The sequence below is a fragment of the Aotus nancymaae genome, unplaced genomic scaffold, assembly GCF_030222135.1.
Source record: "Aotus nancymaae isolate 86718 unplaced genomic scaffold, 86718_ANA_hifiasm-v0.15.2.pri h1tg000076l, whole genome shotgun sequence".
Taxonomy (NCBI): domain Eukaryota; kingdom Metazoa; phylum Chordata; class Mammalia; order Primates; family Aotidae; genus Aotus; species Aotus nancymaae.
Window position 1 is genome coordinate 20369783 of NW_026988491.1, and position 23538 is coordinate 20393320.

The 23538-nt window shown below is 42.6% G+C and overlaps 1 protein-coding gene across 1 annotated transcript in view; it reads left to right on the plus strand.

The window, feature by feature from the left end:
• The window catches only part of ATXN10 (ataxin 10), a 169308-nt gene extending 153970 nt beyond the window's left edge, over window positions 1–15338 (plus strand). The window contains exons 11-12 of the mRNA XM_012449460.2: window positions 10814–11001; window positions 11487–15338. Coding sequence (XP_012304883.1) covers window positions 10814–11001; window positions 11487–11489 — 191 coding nt within the window. The 3' untranslated portion in view covers window positions 11490–15338. The remainder of the gene's footprint in view (window positions 1–10813; window positions 11002–11486) is intronic.
• The last annotated feature ends 8200 nt before the right edge of the window (window positions 15339–23538 follow it).

The following is a 23538-nucleotide window of genomic DNA, read 5'->3' on the forward strand; positions in this document are numbered from 1 at the left end:
GGTGCACCCAGTGTGTTGTGCACATGGCAAACACCCCTCCTGCCATCTGTACCTATGACCTGTCCAAGTTTACAAGTAGAACAACTGCCTTGGTGAAGTTGTATAGATTGCCCAAAGCCATGTGGCTTGTAAAATGGCAGAGCTGGAATTGAACCTACGTGTTTATTATTCCAAAATCCTATTCTTGCCATTATAGACTCCTGATTGGTCCCTTGATCCACTCTCCACGCAGCTGCCCACAAGAGTTCTTAATTTTTCTACTTCGCTCTTTCGATGAGTTCTCATTATGTTAGAATGCAGTACAACAAGCTCCTGACCGTGGCCTGAGAATCCCTAAAAGATCTGGCCTTGACTGACCTCTACTTAATTTTATCTATTCTCCCTCACTCAGTCTTCCAAGCCACACAGGTATTTCTCATCAGTGTTCCTCCATGTGGAGGCTTTGCATGGCCTCCTCGAATCCTCAGCCTCTTCCTCAGCTCTCCAGGGGTCTGGTTTCTTTTCATCCTTTGATTTCAGCTCCCATGTTAATTCCTCAGAGAGGCCTTCCCTAACCACCCTCTTCCCCAAAGTTGTCCTCTTGTAATTATGCTCTGTCACCCCTTTCAGGCTTTGTTTTTTGGTTTAGGGCCTGCCTCAGCAAGTGCTAGAATGTAAACACCCCAAGGGCAGGGACTGGACTATCCTGTTGTTGTCTTACCAGTATTGAGCATTTTGCCTTCATATTTGTTAAATGAATGAATAGATCGCGATTAAATTCTTAAGAGACATTCAGATGTAAGATTAACAGTTTGATTTTTGTTCATATCTAAATCCCTTGCTCTAGTGCCAGTCTAAATACCAAGAGGTGTACTGTTTCTAGAGAAGAGGAAAACAGTATTAAAGTATTAATTTTCTGTAATTGAATGATTTTTCTCCCCAAAACGAAATAGTCAGTACTTTAGAAATTTTTCAGAGAGATATGTGCCAAGGAAGAGTTTTAGAACTTAGTGTCATCACCGTGAGACCACTTGGCTTTTAAATAGTCTAAAGTGTTATCGTTATTTGTGCATTATACATTTCTGCTGAAGGTTGTCCTGACTTTAAATGGATATAGTAATGCTCCCACCTGATGAGGATAGAATTAGAGATCTCTTTTTTGAAAGAAATCAATCAGACTGCAGGTAACTCTTGAGTCACTTATTACTGTTAGAAGTGGAAGCAGACAGCATGCAATGAGAACCTCCCTCCTGTGTTGACTTTGCAGCATAGTAGAGTCCTTGGGAAGTGCACGCATCTGTTATCTGTGCCTGTTCAACCTGCAAGCCCTCCCCACCCTTGACCACTGACTTCCTGGGAGCTGCTGGAGGTGGAGGGGGAGGTGGAGTGGGAGGTGGGGTGAGGAGGCAGGTCAGGACGGCCATGGTAACTAGTGCTATTGGAGCAAGCGCTATCAGATGCTGAGACACTGGTGTGTACAGCGTCAGAGCGCTCCCTGACTCCTTGGGGCCTGTTGTGTCTTGCCTGTTCTAAAATCGCCAGAAGCTCCACCCTGTTCATGTTCTTCATTTAATCCTTTGTAACTCAGAACTATTTTTGATCCTTGGCTGTACTTCCTTAATTTTGAAATAGCAGTGCTAGACCCAATACCAATGTCTTATAATTTAGGTGGGTTTACTTTTTCTGCTCCAAATTTTTATTTCATTTTGAATTGTTAGCTTATTAGCTAATTCTAAAGGTATTTTACAAAGATAGTTACTCTGACTGCCATCTGCAAGTTTATTTTATCACTTGGGATTTCTTTGAAGAGAAAGGGATGTATTTCATGTATCACAAAACCTACCTTGTGTTAGCTTTTGTGATACATGAAATACATCCTTGTACATGAAATACATCCTTGTACTGGTTTGCAGGCATAGCTCAGAAATGTACAGTCACAGCATCCCGGAAGAACTGCTCTGCCCTCCAGAGGTCTCTCTGGATGGACTGGTCATGAGAGTGTATTTATTGCGGTCAGGGGAGCAGACACGGGAACCCGACTGCCTGTTTCCAGATTGACCTCGAACACATCAAATTGCAGTCCTTGGCCATGTTTGTCTCCATGTGTCTTAGTTTTACCATCAGTAGAATGAGGACAGTAGAACATGTACCACTTAGAGAGCGGACTGAATACTTTCACCGTAGAGCAGCCCCTGGCACATCCTGTGTCCCGGAATGTGACAACTGCTGCTATTACCTTTACTAGTTTTACTTGTGTTACTATTTTATGAAGGTAACTGACAATCCCATTTTCAGTCTTGGCTTAACTGAGAGACACTTACATGTACAAAGCTTCGTTTACACTGAGAGTGGCAGTGTGCTCCAGGAACAGAAATTCAGTGAGGCCAGCTTGTTATCTGATCACTGATCCCGAAGAGCACCAGGTACTTGGTAAACATCCTCTTTACCTGGCAGGCGAGGCCTGGCACTTCCCTGTTTCTACTGTGTTTTCATTGACTCCCATTCATAAATCCCCTATCATCAGGGCCTCCCCTGCCACCATCTGGGCAGTGAAGCTCTGCTGGTGTGCTACTGGCTGCGTCCCCAGTTGTGTGTGGGGACACTGAGCACTGTTGTTTTCTTTAGAAGTTTATTATTGTCCCCAGAACACCACTCCTCCACAAGTGTCTCCTGCAGCAGGAAGGCTGACATTGCATCGTAGCTGTTTATCCACGTGCATTTATTAAATCCCCCCTCCCTTACAGCCCAGATCTGACAGAACTCCGGGAGCCACCCCCTCATAAGTAGATAAAAGCCAAACACCAACGGGCAAGTATTTTAAACACTCGTACTACTGCCAGGAGCTACGAGGACCAGTTAGATAGAAGTCTGAGCACACGGTGAGCACACATTCTCTGGAGTCAGAGCTCGAGCACTGTGGCCTGAGTGTCTGCGGTGTGCATGGGTGTGCCAGGCACTCTGCTAACCATGCTGCGTGCAGCGGCTCCTTCCGAGTCTCAGATGCGACATTGGAGTGCTGCCCCAAATCCAACTGGAACTACTTCATGGCCCCACAAGCCTTTCGTGTGGTTTAAGTTAGAAGTGGTATTGGTTGTTTCTGACCCTGAAACCTGTATGTGACGGGGATGACCAGACTGTGATGCTTCGTACCACGCTCTGCTTTGAAGTGGTTAGTAAAGTGATTCCAGAACATGTCATGTACAAAATTAGTTTCATTGCCACAGGATCCTTCACCACCAAAACCCCGTGAATGTAAGGTACCTGTGAGTGCGGCCGTCCATTGGCCACAGACGCTTTTGGAGTGGGCAGTGTGTGCAGTGATTGTGCATGGCACAGGTCATCTTCCCATGACTTCACTGCCAGATGGACGGGCCCACGGGTCCTGCTTGGCCTGGCATGGGTGCTTGAGCTTTCACATCTGGGACGTGAGGGAGGGAGAGCACACGCCCAGCAAGGCCTGGAGGGCGCACGGGTGCCACGGCCCTTCGCTCAGCCCACGGGATGCAGTGGAGGAAGTGTGAGCCTTGTAGAGAGAGGTCAGGCTGCAGAGAGGAGGCCTGTGAAGTCAGGAACATCTCCCCTCTCCCTTTACAATTTATGGAAAGTACATTATGCAAAGCAAGGACAGTGAATGCGGCTTCCACTTCAGCATCTTTAATAAAGTGCTGATTCGGGTTATGCAAAGAGGTAAAATCTCTCTAGTGGACAGAAGTGTGAAATGTAGTTCTGTCAGAACTCAGTGGTGTTTGATGGGGCCTTTGTACCACTTCCCACTAAGGGAATCTTGGATTTCCCTTACGGCCTAGAAGCCGAGAAGCAGCCTCAGCTTTCAGTGCAGGAGTTTCTGAAATGGCTTTTCCCCTCAGGAAAGACTGAAACTTCCTTCTAGTAGTGTGTATGAAATGCAGGTGTTATTCTATATTCTTTGGATTGTAACCTATAATTTACAAATCTGACAATTATTTTTCTCTGCCTTCTTTTAGTATTTAACACTTTTCAGTATTAGCAATTAGCCATTAATTGGTAAATTAGAGGGTGTACATACTCATGATTTTACCTTTTATTTTTAAATGCTATTAAGGCATAACAGGCTACAAAACATAGAACAGTACATACAGCACTGCATGGAAACATTTGAAGCACAGATGTTCTCTCAGATTCCAGTATAAAAACTCAGAGGGAAATTAGATACCAGATAGACCAACAATTTAGAGAAGGCAGAGGGAGCCAAAATGGGTGGCTTGTGGTGGGTATTGCACACACAGTTTCCAGTGTGAGGCAGGGAGACCTTGTGTAGAATCTGCACCATAAATTCTACTTTAATTTTCTGAATGAGAAGAGTATGCAGTGGGACGAATGTCATCAAAGAGAGTTGAGAACAAAAGATAATCATAACAGATGAAGGTGGAAGTAAAATGAACTTTAGGAAGCAATGAAAATATCTCTTGACATTTGAGCTTACTCTGAAAAACTTGTGGCACCTTGCAAAGTAAGGGGATCTTCAGACGCATCTCTGCCGCAGGACCTCCATGGTGTCTGGCCGCCTCCGTCTCTCCGCCCCTGCCTTACTCTCCAGCACCCTGTGAGCAGGACCTTTTCTTTTTGGAGGTGGTCCCAACAGGTAGCCCAAGTCCCATGAAACTCCAGGAAGCGTGGGGGTCCCTGGGCAGCACTTTGGGAAATGTCTTTTTACCTCTCTCTGGAAGAAAGTTCTTAAGAGAACAGGGCCAAGGTCAGTGAGGAATTCCCCGCTGGGGATGCACTGGTGTGTGATGGGGTGAGGGGTTGCCTTTTCAGGGCCACACTCTTGCTTATTTTCCTCTTTGGCTGACAGAAACTGGCATATTTTAAAGTATGTTGGTTTTTTGCAATAAAAGGCATTTTGAGAACAATTTTAAAACTGAACTGCTACTTTGCACTCTAAATACTCTACATTTTTACCATGGTCCAAGAAGATGTTTGTTTAGATGTGACAAGGGATTTATGAAACATCTTCATCTAGGAAAACCTTTTTCTAACAGGGCAGCTAATTACACAGGTTTTTAAAAGCCTTAGTGGAGGCAGCCTACCTGTGCTGACCGTCCTCTGTGCAGGCCAGCTCTGGGAAAGGTTCTGATTGTGCGACCCTCCCCGCTCCACAGCGTCCTTTCCAAAGCCCTGCAGTACACAAATCCCTCGCCTTTGTGGGTTTGTTATCTAAAAATAGTTTTAAAATATAAATCCTGGATGAAAAAACTAAATACAGACATTACATGTATGTGTTTGTTATACGGATATTCTGTACGAAGTCCATGTATGTCAGAACATCATAAAAAGTCTTTGAACATATTTAAATCATTTAAATTTACATATTGCATGTTTTTTCAATGCCGGTACTTTTTAAGGTTTATTTACTTATTCAACAAATACTCACTGGTGCTTCCCATGTTCTGGGCCAGAAGTTGGCACACCTTTTCTGTGAAGGGCCACGTGGTAGATATTTAGGCTCTGCAGTCCACGGCATCCCTCCGCAGCTCCTTTACCTGCCCTTGCAGTGCCACAGCAGCCGTGGACACAGGCAGGTATGGGGCATGGCTGCCTGCCGTACAACTTTATTTATGGATACTGAAATCTGAATTTCAAATAATTTTCATGTGTCACAAATCAGTATTCTTTTGATTTTTTTCCCAGTCATCTAAATATATGAAAACCATTTTTAGTTTGCTCTCATAAAAAGCACAGGCCATCATTTGCTGACTCCTGTTCCTCACAGTCTTCTAAACACCGACAGAGCCGTGACCAGAACAGAGTTCCTGTTGTCATGGGGCCTACATTTAATGATGTACAAGACTTTTAAGTAGCACTGATTTCAATAGCTGGAAGAATAGTTTGTTGGAATCTGTCTCATCATACAATTCCAGTTTTAACATTTCAGCTCACCTGACTGTACTTTAAAAGTGAGCTTGGCACATCGATCTGCCGGTCATTAATACCCTTACTGTTTCTGTATCATGCGGTTTCCCGGCCTGTGTTCTTCTCCCCTGCTAATATCTGGTCACCTTGCTGGTACGAGATCACCCATTTTGGTGCTGAGCCCTGTGTTGAACCAGCTGAGACCCAGGGCAGTGCTGCCTCGGCCATTCAGCAGTACAAGGTGCTTTCCTGCCGCTGTGGTCTTGGTGGCCTGGGTCAAGACCCCAGAGTCCCCTGCTGAAGAGCTGGCCAGCACTATCAAGTCCCGCTCTAGTGCTGATTGCAGGGTTCTTTCAAGGCAGTTTTGCAACAAACAGGCTCATGCCTTCTATTTGTAGTAGCTATGGAAACGTTAGAAGCTCTTTCTAAAGCTAAGCAGACAATAAAGCACTTCAGATGTTGGTAGGATTAGAGACTTTAGAAGATGTTTAATTTTCTCCCTTACTCTTTCTTTCTCTCCGTCCCTTTAGAGAGGGAACAAGAGGGCAATGTGAATATTAACTGAGACTTGCTTTAATCTCTCTCGTGACACTTCAGACTGTCTAGGTCTGCAGAGGCTGCACTCTTAACAAGGAGAGGCATGCATATTCATGACCCACGGCTGCGGACCAGACACGGTTCCTAGGGCTATAGTTTACAATGCTTTTATTTTCAACTCAAATTTAGTGAAAGAAACAACTATGAAAAATTGATTTTGTAATTATTATTAAGTCCAAAACCCAAGATGGCAGTGCTAAAATGTTCTCACTGGAAATAGGAACAGATTAGAGGAGGTTTATGTGGTATTTGATTTACAGATAGACAACACAAACCCCAGAATGTTGGTGCTCACTTAGAGGGGGCAGTGGAGCAAACTTCACATCTGCCTAAGAAGAATGCATAGAGGTTCCCCCTTCGTAAAGTCCTCCTTACACAGAAAGGAAAGACGAATTTCACTTAAAATACCTGAGAGCGTTAAATGTACGTTTAAATAAAAAGTGTTGAGGTTTGCTATTATTGGCATGGTTGTTGTTTCTGATTTTCAAGGCACTGAAAGGGAGTTGACTCGAGTGCTCTTGTGGCCATATTTCTTCTCAGCCTTTCACACTTCTTTGACTTACATCTTTTTGCATTTTGGTTACTAATTTTGAAAGAAAACAAAAATGCTTTTTCTGCTTTGGGCTTTGATGCATCTTCTGTTAGTTTGTCAGGTCAGTGGCTACGCCAAGAATCTGCTCCTTGTAAAATATTTGACTGTCACATTTTGTTCCTGAGGTGGTATGCCTGAAGCCAGAGGCTTCGGGGAGCTGAGCAAGACCCATCACCCCAGCTGTGAGCTGTGCCCCTGTTTGAGGGAGTCACCTGGCAGCCCTTCATCCCCAAAAGGGCTTTTCTCCAGTCTCATTCCTTCAGTGCTCCTTTTGCCTTATATATAAAGTAGGCATTGTGTATGTTTGTATTCTACAGAAATTACCTACCAAACACTTTGGGGGAGCAGGGGTTGCTATTAAAATACCACAATAACCGTATTTTCACAAAATGTGACAGAAATGTTGCCCTCCAACCCCAAGACGAACATGATTAAAATCCACTCTTTGATCCCATCCACATGGGCATTCTGGTGTTTTGTTGTCATAGACCTTTTATTTACCCAGTCCAGCCTCCTTGCCTGGGTTACATTTATATTGGTTTACTTTCATCTAATCTCTCAAACCCTGAAAAGCCCTGGGTAGGGAAACCACCACACCAAGAACAGGAGGCAGAAACACAGCCTGTGGGTTGCTGCAGTGCTGCCATGGCCCACCCTGTGGGGAGCGGGAGATTGCATGCTTGCATCTGTGCACTTAGCAAATGTTTCCTGGCACCACGCTAGGGACAGAGCCCAGAGAAGTGAGTACCATTGGTCGTGTTGCAAGAGGTTCACGGTGCATTAGGACGTACAGAAATACAAACAGTTGTAGCTTACATAATTTCAATAAGGCTGGGCTCGGTGGCTGTAGTCCCGGCTATTCGGAAGGCTGAGGCAAGAGGATCACTTGAGCCTAGGCATTGAAGACCCAATTTCAACAAATGTGTATTGAACATCCACTTTGTGCTGGGAACTAGACTCGCTGCTAGGATAGAGAAGTCAATTAGATAGGGCTCCTGCCCTTGAGGAGCTCACAGACTCAGAAACAGATGAATACAGTGCAGTGCGATGAGAACTGTTGAGAGAGAGAATGCTTTGGAAACATACAGCAGGTGCACCTAATTTAAGCGGGTGTCCCTAATTTAAGCAGGTGTCGAGGGGTAGCTAAGACAGGGAAGGCTTCTGGCTTTCGGTGATGCTTGGCTGAGTCTCAAAGCCTAAGTGTGTCCCATGAGAAAGGAAGCAGCAGTGAGGGGAAGCACATCCCAGGTCAGGGATTCGTGTGTGCAAAGACAGAGGCGAGGCCAGTGTTGCGACACTGCCAGAGCCTGAGGGGTGAGGGTGCCTGGCAGAAGAGGTTGGTAGTGGCTGTCTGGCAGGGTCTTGTGTGCCCTAGAGTGGAGCACTTCCATAGTCCCTTTCCTCCAGAGACATCCTGTGTTTGCCGCTGGCAGTGACAGTGCTGGCACCAGACTCTTCAGTTCCTGAGCCAGCCTCCCCTCTGATCTCAGGAGCTCTGAATGCATTCTTGGGAATTTCAGCTTTCCTACTTTAATTATATTTAAGTGAATAACCAGGACTTTTCAGATAGAAGAAGTGTTATGCTTCTTTCATTTACCATTAGATAGTTATACTTATGAAGAAAAATTCCCCAGTCTTAGACATTTCTTGTTCCTTGAGTCAGTTCTCCTCATAATCACTGCCTCTTTTTCCTACAAAATGTGAGAAAATGAATTTGTATATTGACAGTGTCATCCTGGGTGTGAAATTCATTGCAGCAAATAATTCATTGTTGAGAAATTAATGAATATATTGGGAGTGCTTGATACCTGGGCTCATTATCTTTATTCTCTATACTGGCACAAAGTGGGGGTTCAGTGATTGTGGAAAAGAGGGGGTCATTCAAATTTGGGTTTTATGCATTTGAATATTGGAATAGGTTCTGTCTCCAGAAAAATGCAGCCTTATAAAGGTCCTGGACTGTGTCACAAGAGAATGACAGATAAATGACAATGAGAACATTTTCCCCACCATAGACGGATGACCAATGATAGAACAGCATCAGCTGGGCACTGACAGGCCTTTCTGTGCCATCTGGAAAAGGTCAGTCATTATACCCACCAGTGGTTTCAATGCTAAACCTCTGAAGACTATCAGGTCATTCACTCAGCACATGTTGGCTGGTCCTTTGCTTTGTGCCAGACTCTGTGTCGAGGCCCCAGGAACACATGACCACAACCGCTGCCGTGCAGGAGCTGGGAGACGCAGGCTGGGAGCATAAGTGCTCTGCGTGGGGAAGCAGAGAGGATCCTGAGCCCCACGGGGAGTCAGGCAGGCTTGTCAGGATTGCCAGCTCACCGGGTGCATATTGGAGGGACTAAGATGGAGCAACCTTTTCAAAGCCCAAAAAACACTTCCTGAGCATACAACTGCCTGTATTTAGTACGTTTTCATTGTCTGTCTTCAGTGGACAGTGATTTTTACTGTTTTCTTTTGAGGCTGTTGAACTAGGGAGAGAAACTGTTGGACTCATTTGCTTTCCCAGATACAAGAAGGAACACTGACTTTGTGAATGTTGAAGTGCTCCCTGTGCTCCCATGCCGTGTTGGGGGAGCTAGAAATGTCTCAGAACTGGTCCACAGCATCACACAGGGCTGTCCAGGACTGGATCAGAAGGCTTGGCTCTTTAGCTGTAGGGTTTGATACATTTTGGGGACACTGACACCCCGCTTCTGGCATTGGCACTGCAAGAATGGGAAGCATCTGGTAATCCTCAGGAGACAGGACTCGTTTGTCTTGATGCCTCCATCTGCTCATGGGCGGGGAGGCCTCTTTCTTTGGAAAGTCTTTATTCCACCCTCGGTTTTTTGTTGTTCCCCCTGGATCAGGGTGCCAGGCCCAGTAGGGACACATCCTTTCTTGGCAGTCTCTTATATATGTCCCTGCATCCAACCACTGAAGACTGGCCCCCGCAGTAGTTTTTGTACAGTCCTTTATACAGCTGCATAGAGTAGCAGTTGAATGCCTGCATGAGGCTTACACAGCGCTTGGTGATTAAATCAGATGTCCCGGTCAGTAATGTAGCAGTGCTAGCCCAGGCTTCGTAGGTGTCTCTGGTCTCCTGCCAAGCGGAACGTGCCAGGTGAGCGCCTGGGCACAGTGAGCCCCGATGCTTTCAGGAGCCTGAGTATTCAAACCAAACACTCTGAAGGCAAATCCTTCAGAGGCCTTCCAGCTTCATCTTTAGAATCCTGAATGCGGGAAATTCCACGGAGACTCCTAGGAAACAATTCTTTATAACTGGGCTCACATTAAACACGATGGCTTCCCTGATTCTAACCTGACATCTTTGCGACTGATTCTTTAGTGCTTCTCTTATTCTTTCCCTGTGAGTCAGTAACATAATTATTCAACAAAGGAATGTGTGTCTGCACGCACGCACATTTGCCTGTGTGTGTTCTTGGATTCATAAACTTCAGTTTGAGCTACTCTAAGTCTCTGCTCCTTGTTCATTCATTCAACAAATACTGAGTAAATCTCTGGGTGCCAGTGGCTGGACATCACACATACATGCTGGATGTATATGTGCATATGCATGCGTTGCCGCTTTTGAATGTGTTTGCACTTCAGATGCATATTCAGAGAATGCATCCTCAAGAAAAACTTGTTCATTGATACTGGATTTTCCGTGTTTCTGTCCTTTTTTCTGATAATTCTTATGTGAAGTTATCAAACAGGAAAGTATGTTGGCAAATTCCTTCACTCTGGCTGCAGTTCTGACCCAGTGGGTGATATATGCCATCCGAAACCTTACTGAAGACAACAGCCAAAACCAAGATGTGATTGCAAAGATGGAGGAACAGGGGCTGGCAGACCCATCCCTCCTTAAACAAATGGGTTTTGAAGTTGAAAAGAAGGGCGAAAAGCTGATCCTGAAATCTACTAGAGACACCCCTAAGCCAGTAAGTACCTTCAAGGGAACTGTCCTTCCCCTTTGGTTTGTAGAAAGCTGTTCCCACTTCCCCATTGCCTCAAGCAGGAGGCTCTTTGTAAGAACATGGGTGGGAGAATTGTGCCCTCTAAAGTGATTTACCAAGGAAAGTCCTAAATACAGCTGCGAACAATTTTTTGTTCTGGCTTTATGCTGCCATTTTCTTAAAAGAGATAAATTTCTAACTCATCCTAGGTGAGAAATATAAAAAGCATATCAAAATTTATACATGATCTAAAAGTAAGTTACTCATAGTTATTAGATTTTCTTTAGAAGACACTTAACGTTCACTGTAGTTTTAAAAACAGAAAACTCCTTGAATAATATTGCATGAATTGTTTCAGGTTTCTCTTATTTATGATCACTGACCAAAGTTCTGGGTTTTTCCCCTTTTTTCTGATGAATCTTCTGAATAGATTTGTTACATCTGTGATTTTGTTTCTTTTTTCTTCTTAGTGAGTAAACTGCATCCAAATACCTGAATTTTTGGGATCTGTTTCATGGATTTTCCATCTTCTGCAGTATGTGAAATCGCAAGTGTTTGAAGATTTATAAGTACAAATTTGGGAACTTAGGAATCTTTTAGGTAGTAGAATTTAATGTGCATAAGCTAAAAGTGAAAGTAACTAAGCGGTCTCTTGTTTCTTTGCTTTCATGTAACTGCGTGGTTTGCCTTTGTCCCCTGGATAGAATGTGCATTTAAGTAATATATTGTACCTTCCTGCAACAGCAGATAATAAACCAGTCTCTTGGAGGGCAATCCCTTTGAAAAAACTTGGATGTCTGCTTGGACTCTGTTTGTCCCTTCAGATGGCAAGTCAGCATCATTCTTTATATTCCTCTTCTCATTGGGTTTTCTGAACGCTGGCAGGCAGTTGAATTAGTTTCTCACTGTGATTAATTCTAGCAATCTCTTTTCACCCCTCTGCCTTTCCAAAACATTGACAAGACTCATTTCCAGTTAATTAATTCGAGAACCCTCCCTCTTCATTTTAGGTACTGGGCTGTCTTGTCACTGAGCCCTGTCCCTTTGGAATGTGGCAGGGAGCGAGACTGGTGAGAGAACATGTGGGCATTTAACCCTTCTTGTTCCAGTTCGTCCCAGAAGTAGACATTCCCAAGACCCATTCTGTGTAAAGGTGAATGCCTGCGTTTTCCCCAGCTTTATGCCTCTGTCATGGGGGAAGGAACAGCTTATGTTCTGCTCTGGTCCAGTGCCACAGCATTTAAAGTACATTTCTATCTTCTTTGGTTTGAAAAGCACCAGTCTCATAAAGGTGCTACTCAGTTGTAGCTGTGTCTTCACTGGAATTAGAAAAGTGCTTTTAGAGAGCAGGAATTTATTTGACATCTAGCTGTCTTACCTGTCTGTCTAGCTATCTGCTATATGAGAGGTAGGACTGATTAAATGAACACTGAAGTAACTTAACCCAGATCATTCGTAGAATCACAACAAAAGCTCTAGGGGGAGGTCATGTTGTGAATGCTTCAAACATACTGTCTTCTTCAACAACCATATCACTAAACTAATATATCTAGAGATTTTGCCCAATTCATGTTGAACCTTCCAAAAGAAAAACAATAAAAACCCATCCAAAAGTTTTACAGAAATACTGATTGCTCCCAAATAAAGTGCTTCTAAGTTTTGTGGAGGCATACTTAAAACTGGTTTGTAAAAATAGCTGAAGCCTGTTGAGAAAGAAAGAAAAGTTTTCCCACGTGCTATCTAATGTCCTCTGTGTAACTCCGAAGACACATCAGCTTCTAGGGTTGTAGCAATCTATGAATAACATTTGTTATCTCATTTATGACTTCCCATCAGTAAAGAAGCCATTGCAAAATTTAAAATTACACAAAGGAGTCATTCTCTCCTGGGACATAAAGAGTTAAAGCTCTATCCTCTAAATAGAAGCCTGGCCAAAGGGAAAAAACAGTGGGAGTCCCTTTTCCCTTTTAACAAGTTTGCAATAGACACTTCTTTTTTCCTGTCTCAATGGATGTGTGCACACCAGTGGAATCACACAAACATGTCGGTATGAGCTATATAATAACAAACACAAATAAATAAAAGGGAGCCTTGTGAGAATACAGAATGGGGCAATGGTTATGTGTTTTCTAAGTAGGAAGTGTGGGGCCTGCATAGTGAAAACATGCTGATGACTGCATTGTGGCTGCCTTTGATTCCCTCGGATGGATTAATTCTTGAGCACAACAGCTTTCCTGTCCTCTACCGTGGACTCGGAGCTTCTGAGAACCTTGTTTTACATGCTATAGAGGATTATTCACCACCTCAATCAGGCATTTAGAAGGAAGAAAAAAGCAGGCCAGCTTTACAAAATTTGTAAAGAGACAGAATGGTCACAGCAAGTTTTGTGACCATATTATTGCTTTCAAGAGCAAGCTGACAAAGCTTTTAGCTGGCTTCACTTTAAAAGATAGAGGAGAAGGCTTCTCTGCTTGATATTGAGTCCAAGTATTTGCAGAGTGATTATTTTTTAATACCTTAACAATGGACGTGAAGATTTCAAAAATACTTGTTTTTGCAATCTTAAAACAGTCAGCTCTCTGTATCCACAGGTTCTGTGTCCACAGACTGAACCAACTAGGGATCGATAATGGGAAGAATAAAGTAACAGTACAAGTCCAAAAAAAATACAAATTTTAAAATACAATGTAAAAACTATTTCCATAGCATTTACATTGTATATTCGGTGTTACAGGTAATCTGGAGATGATTTAAAGTATGTGGGAAGATGCAGGTAGGTTACATGCAAATACTGTGCAGTTTTATATCAGAGACTTGAGCATCCATGGCTTTTGGCATCTGAGGGAGGCTCCTGGAACCAGTACCCCACAGATTTCAAGGGCCAGCTTACTGAACTCTTAGGATTTGTTCATATTAAGGCATGATTCTGTTTTTGTTTTTAGGAGCTAATATTGAGATGCATTTTTTTGTTCAGTAACTTCACAATCCAAGCACAGGGCTTTGGAAACTGCTAAAACATGTCCTTTGAAAAATAGGATATAGAAAAAATGATTGAGATGATTTGGGCTACCAATTAGTAAATCTTTAAATCAAAAATTAATTTTTTTAATATATTCATCTTATGTCCATTCTCTTTTGAAGTCATTCATGTGCTGCCCTAAGAATAACTGGCATTTAAATGTTATTTAAATGCTTCTCTTTCTTTCCTTCTTTTTTCCTTTCTTTCCTTTCTTTACTTTTCTTCCTTTCCTTTCCTTTCTTCCTTCCTTTCTGTTTCTTTCTTCCTTTCTTCCTTCCTTTCCCTTTCTTTCTCTTCTCTTTTCTTTCTTTCTTTCTTCTTTTCCTTTCCTTTCTTTCCTTTTCTTTTCTTTCATCTTGCTCTGTCACCCAAGCTGGAGGGCAGTGGCACAATCTCAGTTTAGTGCAACCTCCGCCTCCCAGGTTCAGGCAATTCTGCCTCAGCCTCCTGAATAGCTGGCATTACAGGTGTGCACCATCATGCCTGGCTAACTTTTGTATTTTTAGTAGAGACGATGTTTCTCCATGTTGGTCAGGCTGGTCTCAAACTCCTGACCTGGTGGTCCTCCCACTTCAGCCTTGCAAAGTGCTGGGATTATAGGTATGAGCCACTGCACCGGACCTTAAATGATTTTTTTACTGTCCTTTAATTTCTGTTCTTGAATGAATAAGCCAAGATGTTAGAACAAAAATGCCATCTTTGCAGGAAGGAAACTTTTTTTAAAAAAATCTTTAATCAGTGAGTTCTACACATAAGTGCTTCACATGTAAAGCAATAGAATTGAGACAGAATTTTTAAATGCAGAAAAGGTGAGGAAGAACCTTACCATTTAAGATCTAATATAAAACCAAGCCTTTAGGGGGGAAAAAAACAAAATCCCGCCCTCTCGGTGCTGTCCAAGGTTCTGATCATTTTAGCTGTATTGGTTTGTCCACATGAAATCAATTAAAAACTTTGTTTTCAAAATTTAGATTTTTAAAACTATATTTGCATGATGCAATATCTGTTTTTCTCTTTCCTACACATTTCATATATTTACTTAGACTTTGAGGTCAAATATGTTATACTTTACAATATGAATTTGATTCACCATTCACAGTATACATGAATTTTTAAGCTTTTGCTGTAAACACAGTTGTTATGGTATTAACACATCCATCAGACTTTCCTCATCGCAACCAGAGATATTCCTGTCAGTGGAAATTAATTTTCAGAGTTTTCCCTAATTATTTATTCTTGCTTAAATTAGAAATGTTGTATTAAATTAAATGCTTCATTTTGTTTAAACAACATCGTATACATCATTCATTTACTTACAAATTTCTATGCTTATCTTACATCATTGAAGCAAGGGCTTATGTAATCTTTATAATATGGATTTAATTTTTCCGACACTTTGTAAAATGTATTGGCCAAGAATATCAGCTCTGAAGCTAGAATTCCTGGGTTCCAGTCCCTGCTCTTTGTCCTGTGTAACCATGGGCAGATTCTATAAGCTCTGGCTGTCTCATTTTCTCATTTTCAGCCCCACTGAAAATGGGGCTCATAACACCACCTGCCTTATCAGCGCATAGGAGAGCCCAAGCAAGTGATTATGTGTAAAGTGCTCAGTCCTGGTATTAATCCCATTATATGAATGAGGAGGTTGAGTCACAGAGAGGTTATGCCCAAGGTCACACAGCAATAAATGCTTAGTGATTAATTGGTATAGTTAATTGGAAGAGAGTGAATGAGAAAAAATAGCTTCTTCCCCCAGAATAGTGGAAAATTAATGTAGCAGAAATTCCTGGACTGTGGCTTCAGACATTGTATTAGTGTGTTCTCACGTTGCTGTACAGAGCTACTTGAGGCTGTGTAATTTATAAAGAAAAGAGGTTTAATTGGCTCATGGCTCTGCAGGCTATACAGGAAGTACGGCTGGGAAGGCCTCAGGAAACTTAGAGTCATGGCAGGAGGGGAGGCAGGCAGGTCTTACGTGGCTGGAGCAGGAGGAAGAGAGTGAGGGTGTGTTGGGGGGGTACTACACAGTTTTAAACAACCAGATCTCATGAGAACAGCAAGGGTGAAATCCACGCACATGATCCAGTCACCTCCCGCCAGGCCCCCACCTTCAGCATTGGGGATTACAGTTTGACATGAAATTTACACAGGGACACAACTCCAAACCATATCAGACATAGAGCAAGGAGAGTGCTATGGGAAGAACATAGCCTTGCAATTAGAAAAACCCAAGTTCAAATCTCAGTTTCACTTGCCAGCTGTGTGGCCTTGAGCAAGTTGCTTAACCACTCTGAGCCTAAGTTTCCCCCTCAAGGACTATACCACACACTGGGGATACAACAGTGAACAAGACAGACATGGTCCTTGCTCTCATAAGGATTATCTTCTGGTGAGGGTGACAGAAAGTTATTAATAAGTGAACAAATACACGAAACAAGAGCATTGCATATTGTAGTAAATGCCAGGAAGAAAATAGGCAAGTTGATGGTAACTGGGATGTTCTTTCTGAGCAAAGGCCAGAAGGTTGAAAAGGTACATCAGAGAGAAGTGTTCTGGAAGAGGGAGCAGCAAGTGAAGAGGCCCCCAAATTGGAAACGCTTCACCTGGTCGGGGACCAGGAGGGTGGCCGGGGAGAACATCATGAGACCAGGTCAGAGGGGTCAGCAGGAATCAGATCATGCTGGGTCTTCAAGGCCATGGGAGGCATTTGAATTTTGCGTGAAGTGCATTGGGAAGCTATTGAGCCATTTTTAGCAGAGGAATGCAAAGATTCAGCTTGCAGTTTTAAGTGACTACTCTTGCTGCTGTGTGCAAAGTAGATGAGAGAGGAGAAAGAATGAAAGTAGAGAAATCACGTACGGGGCGATTGATGACGGTGATCTAGACAAGCATGGTGGCAGTGGAAATGGAGAGAAGGACTTGAATTAGAACTGTGTGTCTGAGGGAGGGTTCGTAGGACTAGCTGAGGGTGGGGTGCATGAAGTCAACAAGAGTAGCTCCTAAGATCTGTTGAACAGCTGGGTGGATGATTATCCATTCCCTGGGGTGGAAAAGTTTGGTGTGAAGATTAGTTCTTGTGTATGTTTTATTTGTGGCAAAGAGAATCCAGAATTCCATTTTGGTCAAATGAAGTTGGAGATGCTTTTGAGACATCCAAGCGGAGATGATTTTAAAAAGTAATTGGACCTACAAGACTAGAGCTCAGAAGACAGATCAGTATCGGAAATAGATATCTGGAATCATTGATTTTATGTATGAAGCAACCCAGTGAAGCTGTGGAATTCAATGAGATTATCTAGGGTGAGGTGGTAGAAAGACTAGCGAAGGAGGCCTGCTGTCAACGTGTGGCTCACAGTCTAAACTTGCTCTCAGCATTAGAGGATAAGGCTCTTCGATATGACCCCTCAAAAAAATTTTAATGGCTTTATCACAAAAAATGTACCATAATAGACTTGAGCATTCCCTTCTCTTTTTTATATATTTATGTATTGGGAGGAGAGGGTTTTGCTGTATCACACAGACTGAAGTTTAATGCCACAACCATAGCTCCCTGCAGCCTCAAACTCCTGGGCTCAATTGATCCTCCCACCTCAGCCTCCTGAGTAGCTGGGTCTGCAGGCGTGAGCCACTGCACCCGGCTGCCATTCATTTCTTGTTAGACATTTTGTGTTTCTCATCATTAGAAATGCTGCAGTGAACATCTTAGGGAATAAAGCCTTATCTTCGTGTTAGGTTGCATAGTGTGGGAGGTCAAGGAAGGAAGATAAGTGGTTAAAGAAGATTTGTCTCAGAAAACTACTCATATCAGAAAAGATAAGGAACTTCCAAATCTAGTGGTGGTTGACTAGGTAGTTTTGACCAAACCTCTCTGAAGGCAACTGAAACACAGCGCAGGATAGTTTCAGCTACTGTTCAGAGGTACCAGGGAGCTAGCAAGACACAGTGAGGAATTCCGGGGCCAGGGTCTGGGAGTGGAAAGAGGCCCCGGAAGTTGAGCGTATCCGGGTTGCTGTTTCCTCCGAGAGTATTTTTCATTTCAGAGGAGGAGGCAGAGAGGCTAAGAGGCCAAGGAGTGCTTACCAGAGTTTTGGGAGCCAAGGGATGTTGTACTGGTGAACCTCCATTGCTACAGCGGGGACCCAGTGGGCTGAGGCAGAAGAGTAGCAGTGAACAGGAAGTAGTTCCTCCCAGAGACCACACTCGGTTTCCAACCATTTCCACCCCGGAAACTGAACTAAAGTCACCCTCGTATGCTGACATGTGATGTCGATGAAGCACTGTGTCCTGCAGTATTGCTAACCCAGGCGTCTGGCAAAAGACATCTCAGGAAAACGGAAACAGTCCTTGGTCTTACATTATTTGTATAATTTTTTATAATGTTGTCTCAAAAATAGGAGGTGACAAGACCACACGACATGAAAGTCAAAAGAAACGATAACAAATAGAAACAAACAGAGGGGCTCCTGATACTGGAGTTGTCAGGCAAGAATTTCAGACAACTTTGTTCAATATGTTTAAAGAGACAAAGGACAATATTGGAAACGTCAGCAAAGAAAGGACACACTGATGGGGGAACCAAATGAAAATTCTTAAACTGGAAAAATAGAACCAAAATTAAGAAATCGATGAATGGATTTAGCCACAAAAAAGATAATAGCAAATGGAAGGAAAATAGGCCAGTGGAAAACATCCAGAAAGGATTGCTAAGAGACCAAATGATGGAAAATAAAGATGATAGAGTAAAAGACATTCAGGATGCAGTGAAAGGTTCTATATCCCTATTTAGGGTCTGAGAAGAGAGGGAAAAAATGGGTGCTCTAGTTTTTAGTAATAATACCTGAAAGTCACCCCCAAACCTTGGTTTTGAATGCTACCAAGAAAACAGTATTGAGGGAAAATTCACATGAGCATCATGTAGCTCAGACAGGTGATTCTTTTACTTCCTTCAATAAGCCAAGCAGTAATTGTGAGCAAGGAGAAGAGAAGGGCTCCATTTCCAGAGATGGGTCAATCAATCAATCTCTCTCTCTCTCTCTCTCTCACTTGCAGGTTTCTTGCCCCAGCCAGCATGTCTAGTGACCACCACGTAGAAACTTCTCTTCCCAGCCTGCATAAGGGGCTGCAGTCAATATGTGGTTGGCATGCAGCACTCTCTCAGTCAGCTTGGTGCACTCTAAAGAGACTCGAGTGGTCAGTGCTCACTCGGTCCTCCACATGCTCTGACAGGCTGGGCTTTGACTGGGTATCTGGGCACTTAGTGGCTTCTTATCCTATAAGCTCACAATTGCATTATGCTGACTAGTTACGCCCACACTAACCTCCTCTGTTACATCGTGGGTTAAGGGAGTTATTTCCAGCTTATGAGTATAGCATAAGCTGTCTGTATGTCTCTGGGTAAGGTAACTATGTTTTATCTCGACACAACCTCTCACAAACAGCATATGCTTATCCCAACAGGGCAAACACGATGTTGGCAGGATTTTGAGTAGAAACATGATTTTCACCTCTTTTAAGACGTTCTTTAGTACAATTCAAGTGAAACATGTTTACAAGCAAAAGGACATTTTGATGGGTGTTATAGCCTGAATTGTGTCCCCCCAAAATTCACATAATAAAGTCCTGACCACAGAATATGACCATATATGGAGCCAAGGTTTACTAAGTTAAAATAAAGTCATAGGGTGAACGCTAATCCAGTATAACTGCTGTTCTTATAAAAAGAGGGGGTTTGGACACAGATACAGAGGGAAAACCATGAAGAGACACAGGGAGAAGACAATCATCTGTAAGCTGGGAGCAAGGCCTCAGAAGCACCCACCCTGCCAACACCTTGATCTTGGACTTCCAGCCTCCAGAACCGTGAGAGAATAAATTCCTGCTGTTTAAGCCGCTCAGTGTGTGATACTTTGTACAGCAGTCCTGGCAAACTAATAATATGGTGGGAAACTTGTTTGCCAGTTTGTTTGAAACAGCAAATATACCTGATGTCCTTTGTAATGGATGATAAGGCATATGCCACAAAGATTTGTTTCACACGTCACAATGGGGCAGAGCGTCTTGGAGAGATGCTAGCTGAGAATGTTCCAAAACGGAGATAGACGTCAAGCCACAGACTCAATGATCCCAGTGAACCCCAGGAAGATTGTAAAATTGCTGAAAATCAATGAGAAATACTTAATCTGTAAAGCAGCTTGGAAAATGCAGACAGCAGCTTCTGAGATGACTCCTGCAATTGTACCTCATGCCTTCTGTGATCCTCTCTTGAGCATGGGGTGGACCTGCTAAATTGCCTCTTACAGAATATGGCAAAAGTAATGGATATCACTCGCATGATTAGATTTTAAAAGAATGGACTTTCCATCTTACTGGCACTCTGGCCCTCTCACTTGCTCACTCTGATGAAGCGAGCTGCCATATTGTGAGGTGTTCACATGGCAAGGAATTGACGGAGGTCTCCAACCACCGTCTTATGACAAACAACCACCTGAGTGGTCCAGGAGGCCAGACCCTGCCCAGCCAGCCCCGAAATGACCACATTCTTAAGAGAGACCCAGAGCTAGAGAAACCAGCCAGCAAGCTGCATCTGTATTCTTGCTTCACGGGAACTGACAGATGTTCTTATTTTAAGCCCTTGAGTTTGAGGATAACAGCAGTAGTTAACTTACACAAGAAATAACACAGGTTACCTTCAGAGGAGTAAATATTAGACTGACAGCTGACTTATCAACAGAAATATGTAAGCCAGAAGGAAACAGAATGCTATCTTTGAAGGGTTGCAAGTAAGTAATTGCCAGGCTAGAATTCTATATCCCTGCCCTGCCCCCTCACAAAAAGAAAGAGAAAATGAGAAATGAAAAGGGAATAAAGCTATTTTAGATAAGATCTAGTGGATCATCACCAGCAGATTTCACTAATAGAAATACTAAAGGGCATCCTTCAGACAGGAAACAAAAAGTCTCAGGGAAGATGTAGTTTAGGTAAGGGTGATTATATCAGTATGGAGCATAGCTTTAAAGTATATTAAGCAGAAATTGACAGAACTAAGAGGAAAAGTAGAGAAATCCACAATTACACAGTGGAAATTTTTAATAAATTTCTCTTAGTGCTAGAATTAAGCAGGCAAAAATATCTAAGGATATTAAATATTTGAACAATGCAATTAGAGTTAACCTTAGTAGACATATTGAACCCTGAACCCAATAACTTTTAAAGCATGGAAAAGCCAACCTCATGCATGAACATAAATCCAAAGGCCCTAAACATGATATTAACAAACTATGTATTTTAGGGATGTAAGATTGATACAACATTTTTTGGAAGTTCGTAGCTGGGCACAGTGGTATGTGCCTGTAGTATCAGCTGCTCCAGAGGCTAAGATAGAAGGATCACTTGAGCCCAGGAGTACAAGACCAACCTGGGCAAAACAGCGAGATCATGTCTCTAAAAAATAAATTTTAAAATGTTTTAAAAAATGTTAAAGTCAATTAGAGAACCACCATATTAAGAAGACAAAATCATGATCAACTAGTATGGGAAAAAAGTATAATAAAATTCAACATTCAATTGTGATAGCAAAAAGAAACTTAGCAAATTGGGAGTGGAAGAGAACTGTCTTATTCTGAAGAATACCTGTGAAAACTCCTACAGCAAACATTGGATTAGATGAAGAAATGTTGAAAATTTTCTTTCTGCTGTTAAGAACAAGGCAAAAGTTAATCACAGTTCACCGCTTGCATTTACCTTTATGTTAGATAGGTGAAATAGCCAATAAAATACAGGGGGAAAAGGAAGGTGGAGAGTTAATCATGGGAAAAGAACTAAAACAGTAGGATTATTTACATAGCTAATGCAAAAAATAAAAAGTCTGCATAAATTGTTAGAATGAAGAAATGAATACAGCATGGTTGCTGGATACAAGTTTAATATACAAAGGTTCACTGAATTTCTACATACTAGCAACAGAGTTAGGAAATAATTTTTTAAAACAAATTCTAAAGTATATAACGAAATGCAACAACAAAACCAAGAATAGCCAAGACACACCCAATGAAGAACCAGGTGGAGAAGTTGCTCTAGTAAATATCAAAACTATTAAAAGCAAGCTTGGTTTAAAGAGCATTGTACTAGCACCAGGATGGATAAGTAGACCACAGAATAGTGTCCAGAAACAGACACATATGGGCACAATATGTTTTAAAAGGTAGCATTGCAGAGCATGGGGTGGCAGGCAAGGAAGGTGGTCATTTCAACAAATGCTGGGACCACTGAATATTGGGGGCTGGGGACAAGGATAAGTGATCCTCCCTTACACCATATAAAAATATCAATTCCTAGATGGGTTTTAGATCTGACAAAATGGTAAATAACATTTAGCAAAATGCTAAAACTTAAAATAGTCTCATGACTATATAAGGTAAAAATTTTTAAGTATGTTACAAAAGCCCCTAAAATGAACTTCATAAAAAACTGAGAAACACCATTAAGAGAGTGATGTTCTCCACAGAAATCAATAGAAATATATGTAAAATAAGGAATTTGCTCACAAAACTGTGTAGACCGAAGTCCCACAATCTGCTGTCTGCAAACTGAGGACCAGGAAAGCAGTGGTGTAAACTCCAATTTGAGTCCAAAGGCAGAGAACCAGGGGAGTCAGTGGTGTAAGTCCTAGTCCACAGGCAGAAGACCGATGTTTCAGTTCAAGCTGCAGGCAGAGACAGCATTTAACGTTCCTCTACCTTGTTCTTTTCAGGCCCTCAGCAGGTGGGATGATGCCCACCCACCCTGGGGCGGACTGTCTGCTTTATGCTATCCAGATTGCAAACTGCTCTGGAAATACCCTCACCGACACACCCAGAAATAATGTGTAACCAGATATCTGGGCATCCTGTGGCCTAATCACGCTGACACATAAAATTAACCATCAGAAGTCCACCCTTTGTCAACTTGGCACCCACACCTATCTCCATAAACCATACCTAATCTCCAAATGAAGACAATGACGAAGTCATAATTGTGCCTGAATGATACAGATATCCCAAGTACAACTGAAAAGGCACTAACCCCTTCACCTGAAGAGGAAGTAGAGTCCTTAAATGTTTATTCCTCTCCTTGATATCCTATGACTTAAGTACTGTGATGTAAAATTAACAATACTTAAATACTATACTGTAAAGTCAATACACCTACATTGCATGGTTATGCTTTATAGATACACACCCACAAACATATTCATCATAAGATTGGTCATGCGGTTGCTGATATTTGTAACTACCTTCTACTACTGCATTGCATGTAGGGAAGGCAGTTTACCCAGAGTGTCTGTTTCAGTAAAGACAAAATGCTATTCCTTCTGTGATGGGAGCAGTCCTTGTCCTCTGCCTGCCACCAGGTAGCTGGTCAGTCATCTTGGGGAGTGGTGCCATATTGGGGCTCAGTGTTGGTCTCTGCTGCTGGCCGACTGGATGTTCAGTGGTGTTCAGGCAGCCTTGGTGGGTGGAATTCCA